Source organism: Histoplasma capsulatum, genomic scaffold, assembly GCF_000149585.1.
Source record: "Histoplasma capsulatum NAm1 scaffold_3 genomic scaffold, whole genome shotgun sequence".
Taxonomy (NCBI): domain Eukaryota; kingdom Fungi; phylum Ascomycota; class Eurotiomycetes; order Onygenales; family Ajellomycetaceae; genus Histoplasma; species Histoplasma mississippiense.
The window spans coordinates 1,275,097-1,283,746 of record NW_001813980.1 but is presented as its reverse complement, the minus strand read 5'-3'; the positions used below and the strand labels follow the sequence as shown (position 1 = coordinate 1,283,746).

Here is an 8,650-nt window from a genome sequence, read left to right as displayed (position 1 = left end):
AAAGAAGTTCAGACTGAACAACATTTAAATCTTCTAAAATAAATGAGAAATAAAGCAATTCTTATATACACTGATGGCTCAAAATGTGAGAAAACAGGCAATCTTGGAGCTGGAATAGCATATTCTGAAAATGATAAAAACTATATTCTTGATTCTTGGCAAAGTGGGAAAGAGTCAGAAGTTTTTAATGCTGAATTATTTGCAATTTCAAGAGCTTTCAAATTGGTTGAGATGAAGATTGAACAATGGAAAAGATTTGAGCATATTTAGATATTCTCTGATAGTCAAGCTGGGCTTAAAAGGCTTCAAAGTAATAAAATCAGCAGTGGACAGTCAATGCTAGAGCTGATTTTGAAAAGTCTTCAAAATATTCAAAGAAAAATCTCACTCAATTGTTCTATTCATCTTCACTGGGTGCCTGCTCACATGGGTATATATGGCAATGAAATGGCTGATGAAGCTGCAAAAAAAGCAACTGAATTGGAAGTCTGTTTTTAAAAAATTGTAACATGAGCTTTTATTAAGAGAAAAATAAGAGAATCATGTTTGCAAAAATGGTAAGATATCTGGTTTTTACAAAAAAAGAGTGTACATTATTCCAGGTTTGAAATTAAGCCCAAATGGAAAGCTTGCTCAATAAAATGTAAAAAGAACTTGTTGCTACAATAATGCAGCTAAAGCTTGGACATGGTTATTTTAAATCATATTTAACAAAGATTAGAAATGATTTAAGTGATTTATGTTCAAATTGTCAGTTATATAAAAATCCAGAGCATCTTCTTTTACTTTGTACAAAGCATACAAAGTTAAGATTGAGATTGAGGGAGAAGTTTGAATTGAGACAGTTAAATTTAAAACTTTTATTCAATATAAAAACTGGAAATAAATTCTTGATTGAATATTTGAAAGAATCAAATATTGTTACAAGATTTCAATTGAATAACTTGATCTGATAATGAATTCAATTTTTATTTTTATTTTTTATTTTTATTTTTATTTTTATTTTTTGTTTTGAAAAGTTTGATTTGTGAATAGTTGCTGTTTTTTATACTTTTTATTTCATTTGTTTTAAATTGAATGTATTGATTTGTCATTCTTTTGACATTCTTTCTTAAATTTTAAATTGAATAGTTTGAATAATTGTTTGATTCTGGGCTGGAATTCTGCTATTGCATGTATTAAATTGACTTTGTATATTGGCTTATTCTTAAGTTGAAAAATCCTGGAGTATTTCAGGTAGATGTCTTAGTCACTGACTGCATATATCTATAATGGAAGAATAATAATAATAATGACAAGATGTCGGAACTGGATAATGTCCGAATATTGACCCAAATACTGAATATCAAAATAGAAAATGGAATATTGAATTGATTATTATTACTCCGATAATTACATGATAAGTAGGCAGTATTTATAAGGAAGGATATGCTTGATTATACAAGCGGGGCAGTGCTCTAATGCGCAGCAAGGCAATTTCGAAGAAGGCGAAGCAAAATAAGGCAACAAGGCAGATTATAGCATGATGTCATCTCTGATCCTTGATATACGAGATATCAGCTCCGACACAAGAATACTTCGTGTACCAATGGCACAGTGGAGGTATTCATTGATCGGCACTAGCCTCTCTGGGTGACTATAACTTCCTGGATCATTTCTCTGAACATTGGAGCAGGTAATGGATTAGAAACCTCCTGTCATATCTGGATCTATTTTTGGTATTTATTGAAAAGTGTTCTTCGAGTCTCTCATTGTAGAACTTTCTTTTTACCCTGTTATTACGAGCCGCTATGTCAGAAACAAAAATGCCGCAGAAGGCGAGCGGATCTACTACATAGGGGCTGAATTAACATGGGCCTGAAAACACTATTAACAACACATAATCGCGGTTGAGACAGGCGGTCGATTGTCGATCCGAACATCATGTGAATTATTCAACTATGAAAGTGAACAAAATACTCGTCTATAATAATCCCCGTAACCTCCTCTGCCAGGTCACATTATGGAGGTAGAAGATTTTGTAGTTGTATGTGTTCAATTTAGACAAGTGTTGTTCACTTCATCACATGAAAGTCAGCGCTGAACGTTAGAGCGTACGGCCGCTATTGCGTCATAAGTAAAATACGTGGATAGGTAGATCGCCATCACTCATCCCGTTAAGGTGCTTCACCAAAGTTATAATGGCCTGTTTCCGTAGCGTGTTTCGTCGCCCCCCTCTCACCCACAAACTGGCGTCCGCAGGTATGGCATTGGATCGTAAACGATGCGGTGTCCGTATAATAGTGCTTACCACGCAGGATCTTGCATAACGCCACTGCCCGCTCCAGGATAATAGGGTCGGCAGCATCGAATATCTTCGTGTCAAATTCTGGCGGCGCATACGAATGGGTATACGGCTCGTCGGAGGGGGAGAGCGCGATAACGTCATAGTGGATGCCCGAGTACACCACGATACACCTTGTCGGCTTGTCCTCGTTAAAACGATCAACGCGTAGCGACTGTACATCTATCGAGCAGATCTCGACGTCGAAGTGTTTGCTTAGGATGCTTAACTCGATCCCGCCGCCCCAAGAATCCTCCGTCTGGATCCATCGGCAGTAGTCGTCTGGAGATTTTTCCAGCACCGCAGCTGAATAAACATCTGGTTGCTCTTGTATTGTTTGCGCAACTATTGAGCGTAGCTCCGTCATTGCATCCATCGCGCCCATCACTGCGCTACTGACCGCTCGGAATAGACAAGAATTGTCATCGGGCATTATGCGGAGAACGACTGTGCAGCCGTGTTCGGGGGAGGAGATCTCGGGAGGGTCATTTTCAACAGCAATGTTGGCCTTACGGCTCAATGATAGCGGTTTTAAGATATCTCTTGTTTGTTGAGTTGTCTGCGCAACTCTATTCGAGATTTTAGGGCTGGAAGTATCCGTTATCGCCGGCTGCTGCTGCTGTTGCTGGCGATAGCTGGCGGAGGAGTCCATCGCGGAGAGCCCATCCTTCTTGCTAATAATGAGTTGCTCTCCATCAAGATTCGTCCCAATTTCTGCGATCAACAGGGCAGGGTCCAGCTGGTCGAGATCGAGTGGTTTAGGGGGGTAACCGTACTTGATGTCGTACGATGTCAATGCTGTTTTGTCGCTGATCTGGGCTTGGAGGTCGTGGATTGAGGCGCTCTCTTGGAGGGAAATTGTGGACTGGCCTCTTGGGCCACGTATGCGAATTCTCATTGTTTGAATCAGACTGAATCAGGGGATAAAGTCTCTTATGAGATATTTGCGGACAACGGCTGATATATGGCAATAAATTCCCTCTGAATAGTAAACTTCGGACAAAAAGTAGCTTTGGCGTTCTGGGGTTTGTCCTTGCTTAGTCGGAATTTAAGTGCAATCGGAAGAACATATATCCGAATATAACCTTCGCCTGGACGAAGCCTATCACGCACCCGGTGCTCGCTGCTCGCTGCCCCTCCAGACCACGGTATTTCTTACTCCTCGACATATATACCACCCGATAATAGTCATTCCTTTCCCTGGCACTACATAATCGATTGATCGATCAGCCCTCTCACCATGGCAGCGGAAAGCGCCCAGTCGGAATTCCAGCGCGCCTCCACCTCTGGTTCCGCTGATGCTCCTGCGCCTGAGACTGAGACTGAAATCCAAGAGAGTACTGATCTCATCCAGCAGCTCTCAGAGCAAGCCGGTCAACTCGCTGAGCAGTCAGACCGACTATCACAACATTCGCGAACTTCCCACCCATTTGAGACACCACAACCCCAAATGACAGTAATAGCAGATTCTAAAGAAAATGAAGACAATAACCCTGAACACCAGGTAACGGATGAGCAATGGAGAGCTATGTTCGATGTTGTCCTGGCGATATACGATTATCGCGAGCCGGAGTATGATATGCGCCCATTCCTGGTCTACTATGAAAACTAACTTAGAAATTAAATAGCGGCTATGACCCCTCACGTCTTTTCCATCGCAGCGTCAACAAACGCAATGTGCCGGACTACTACGATGTCATCAAAGAGCCCATGGCCCTCAGTGTGCTGAAGCAAAAGATTAAGAATAAATCATACTGCAATTTTGCAGAGTTTATAAGAGATTGCGCATTGGTAAGTATTTTCGTGTTGGTTACCCGCTTGCCACCAAAGTTTCAGGGACGGACCTGCGCCATAACCTTTCGATGCCCGTTGTATCTAGATTCCCCACAACGCGCAAACATATAATCGCCCTAAATCCCAAGCCTACGAAGATGCGCTAGTTATCAAGGTTTGTCTTTCATTTACCCTACTGTCCGTAATAAAATTGAGGTTATAGAATTTTAATTTTTTGTCTTCACAAAATGTAGGACGTCTTTGTTTCTGAATTTCGAAAACTTGTCGAACAAGGGATAATTTCCTCGGAAACAGCCGAACTTCCGGACCTAGGGGAAATTCCCGACGCAGACCCTCTTCCAGTCGAGGAAGACGAGGAGGAAGAAGAGGAAGACGATGAGGAAGACGATGAAGCTGAGGACTCAGATGATGAAGCCGGTCGCCGCAGACAAAAACGACCGAACCGTGGGTCTTCCAAAAGAGAAGGCGCTAAAGACGACCAGAATAAAATCAACGACCCTGAGTTCCGAAAAAAACGCGGTCGTCCTCCCCGCGTTGATACCCCGATGGAAGCGCGGATCAAGGCTGTCTTGAAGGGAATACGCAAGTTCAAGGATTCCACGGGCCAGCTAAAAGTCCGCCATTTTGAGCGGCTACCCGACAAGGCTGCCTATCCCGATTATTTCTCGGAGATTAAGGATCCTATGGCCATTGACCTCATAAAAAGGAAATCTAAGAGGAAGAAGTACAACTCGGTTGACCATTTTATGAAAGATATGGACCTTATGTTCAACAATGCAAAGGCATATAACCAAGTTGATAGCCAAATATACAAGGACGCTGCCGCTTTGCAGACGGAAGCACGGAAATTAGCTGATCAAGAGAAGAAGAAACCAGACAGCGAGTATCTGATGGAGGATGGACGACTCCCGTTACCAAATGGCATCTTACATAAAGGTGAACTTTGGAAGGTTGGAGACTGGGTACATATTCAAAATCCGAACGATGTAACAAAGCCGATAGTTGCGCAGATCTACCGGACCTGGCAAGATGTGGAAGGACAGAAATGGGTTAATGCCTGCTGGTACTACCGGCCAGAACAGACCATTCACCAATACGAGAAACACTTTTATCCCAACGAAGTCGTGAAAACCGGCCAATACCGAGATCATCGGATTGGGGAAGTCGTTGACCGATGCTTTGTCATGTTTTTCACCCGCTACAATCGTGGGAGGCCACGAGGGCTGGCGCCAGACAAACAGGTTTATGTGTGCGAAGCACGATACAATGAGGAGAAACACAAGCTCAACAAGATCAAAACCTGGGCTAGTTGTCTGCCTGACGAAGTCAGAGAGAAGGATTACGAGATGGATCTTTTTGATGCGCCTAGGAAAATCAAAAAGATACCGAGCCCAATCAAACATTTGCTTAAGGAGGATGCGAAGGAAACAGATGATGTACCTAAACCGACGTGGGGTGCAGAGAATGCGCCACCAATTGTGGGTGCAGTACACCGCCGACCAAGGGAGGAAAACGTAATCATCTTCTACTTCTATCTCTCATATCAATTGTATGTAAACCAATACACTGCAACAATAACTAATCTATTCCCATCATTCAGGAATCTCCACCCCCGGAACCTACCCCATCGCCGCCTCCACAACTGCCCGCACCCCCGGTCGTTCCCCTCGCACCCCAACGTCAAATGTCTATAAATCGCGCTCCGACCCGCCAAAGTATCGACAGCCAAAGCGACTACCGCATGAGCGCTAGTCCCTTACATTCCCTACCAGCAGGCTCAGCAGGCCAACCAACTCCACATGCTCCGCCGTCAGTTGCTTCCCAGGCGCCCACCCCACTAACACGCATGCAGCAATCCTTCCCTCCTCTATCAGCCACACCAACATCAGCCACCCCAGTCTACCCCCCCGGCTACCCAAACCACCGGCCAGGACCCCCATTCGCATCTCAGACGCCTCAACCCACCCCAATTTATCAACAACCGCCCCCGCCACAACCTTACTCCGCCCCACACAATTTCCCTTCTTACCAAGCCAGTCGCTATCATCCCCATCCCCCTCACATCCCTCAAGCCCACCTCCAGCAACAGTCGCAGCTACTACCACAGCCACAATCACAGCTACAACCAGTCCTTCCACCCAACATTTACAACCCAAACGCACCTCGACCAGTGGAAACGTTCATTCTAAGCGATAATATAAACGCGGCTATACCAGAAGAAATCCGCCGACAATTCCACTGTGACGAGAAAGGGCACGTGCTATTCTTCACGAGCCCGCCGCTAGATGTCGTACAGCCAGCTGAACAGACGGGGTTGGGACATTCATTGCGCTATCTGGCAGCAAAGGAGGAGAGGGCAAAGATTATTGAGAAAAGGAGGATCGAGAGGGAAGAAATGGATAAAGAGAGGGCAATGAAGCGGCTGAAAACGACTATGACCACTATCACTACTACCGACGCATGTAGTAATGATAATAACGCTACTCTCGCAAAAACAGACGGAAACATGCTTTGTGAGCTCGCGGTAATCGCGGCCGTTGCACAGATGAGGCAGGCTGATCAGGATTGGTATCTAATGCGTTATGGAGAGAATAATGCTGTGAAGGCTAAAGAGGCAGATAGGGAGAGGTTCATGAGGATCTTGGGCGAGAAAGAGAAGGCGGATGCAATGAGGGGGAGCTTGGACGTTAGGGAGCCGGTGGACGTGGTGCCTGTCCTTAGTCTTGCGGCGGGGGAAGGAGGGGCAGTTGTTTAAACGGGTGATTTATAATACCGGTTTTCTTCTAAAGATGAAAGCTGGCATGTGATCTCAGGCGGTCTTGTGCCTCGCATCTATTCATCATTTCTGTCTTTCTATTCTTTAAATTTTATTCAAGTTCTACCTACTTGGCTTGCACCTTGACTCCGGCTTTGGAAGGGCGTCCCATTTTCCCGCCTTCTTTAACCAACCTGGATGGATAAGGCAGTGAAAACAAAACCGAGATTGAAAATTTCGGTGATGGTTAATTTGAGGCCACATAAAGAATAACGTAACCAAGTCTCTCTAAAATTTTATATATATCCCTATTCCGCATTTCGAGCGACACGTTGGTATATCTCCCCCGAAGCTTCAGACATGTGAGGGGTGATGACAGTGTGAAGAGTGAATAGTGGAAGATAGTAGATAGCATAGTGGATGATAATAACAATAGTAATTGTAGTAATAATAATAGTAGTAGTTGTAGCTAATTGCTAAGAAGGAAAAGAAAGAGAAAAGAAGATGTGCAAAATACATACATTCATATATATATACATATAAAAATAGTGATAGTGAGAACATAATGGAAAGAGATAAGAATAAACAAATATAATATAATAAGGAAATAATAAGTGAGTGCATTACAATTGCCCCTCTTTTTTGTAAGAGCTGTTCTCAGTGATTTGTATAGATTGCTTCACATCTCTTAAATAACTTGTATATATATTGTTATCAATTTCTTAATGAAACAGAATTGATGGATTCTTTAATTATTAGAAATTGCATGTAGAAAAGTAAAAAGAATGTCTTTTTCTTTAAAAAATTTTTTTCTTTTTTAATTTAATCATTATCAAAGCTTCTTGCTCTTCTGCTATGATTTTTTTCATCTCTAGAAAAATTTTTTTTTTTTTAAATTTTTTTGTTGATTCTTTTTCTTTTCTTTTTTTCTTTTTTTCTTTTTTTTTCATCAAAATGAGTTTTTTTTTTAAATATTCTGATTTTAAGTAAGTTGCTTTCTAACTGATGTTTATCACAATTATTATTGATATTCTTTGTTAATGATGTTATTAATATAATCATATACATCATTAACTTGTTTCTGTATAGCATCATTTGCTGTTCATTTATTGTATTGCTTTAACTCTAATCATATAATGCACAACAATTGAATTCTGTGTGAACATTGTGCTCTCAAGCTGAAGAATGTTGATTTTTGATGTGTATTGAGATTTAATATTTAAAAATATTGTGAGGTTTGTGTCTCTGTAGAAAAATTTTGCAATTTTATGATTTTTTTTTTTTTAATTTCTATTTTCTTTTTCCCTTTCCTCTTTTGCAAATTTGTGTTTGAATAGATTAAGTATGTCATTAACAATGGTGATATATTGATAATAATGCTAGATGTGTGATACGCCTCTTCTGAGACACATTATATATGAATGTGTGTTTATTTTTGCAGAAGTGATGGCTGGAGAGAATATGATCAATCATAAAAATCATCTTCATCATTTGATAAAATGATTGAATGCATCTTGTTTAATGATATTGTTTGTTTAGAACAGAGTAGAGATGAATGCTTTGTGATTTCAGTGCTGAATAGCAGCTGAGTCTGTGAAAATGCAGATTATGAGGACAGTGATTGTGTTTATAATATTTGTTTCAGCAGTCAATTCATCATTAATATCTATGAAACAGAGGAAGTGAGTGCTCTGAACAATGAAGAAGTGGAAGAAGAAGATGAGAAAGAATGCTTTGGGTTAGTTAAATATACTGAAGAATGAGTAGATTGATGAAGA

At 41.4% G+C, this 8,650-nt stretch overlaps 2 protein-coding genes across 2 annotated transcripts; one reads left to right on the top strand and one right to left on the bottom strand.

Annotated features, from left to right (window-relative positions):
- Positions 1-2,156: 2,156 nt before the first annotated feature.
- HCAG_03521 (conserved hypothetical protein) lies at positions 2,157-3,221 on the bottom strand (the record flags this gene model as incomplete). The annotated part of the gene is made up of 1 exon (XM_001541373.1): positions 2,157-3,221. One exon carries the CDS (start codon positions 3,219-3,221, stop codon positions 2,157-2,159), a length of 1,065 nt encoding a protein of 354 aa, XP_001541423.1.
- A 342-nt stretch (positions 3,222-3,563) lies between these two features.
- HCAG_03520 (conserved hypothetical protein) lies at positions 3,564-6,872 on the top strand (the record flags this gene model as incomplete). The annotated part of the gene is made up of 6 exons (XM_001541372.1): positions 3,564-3,895; positions 3,952-4,114; positions 4,203-4,271; positions 4,351-5,666; positions 5,890-5,926; positions 5,970-6,872. 6 exons carry the CDS (start codon positions 3,564-3,566, stop codon positions 6,870-6,872), a joined length of 2,820 nt encoding a protein of 939 aa, XP_001541422.1.
- Between the last annotated feature and the right edge of the window lie 1,778 nt (positions 6,873-8,650).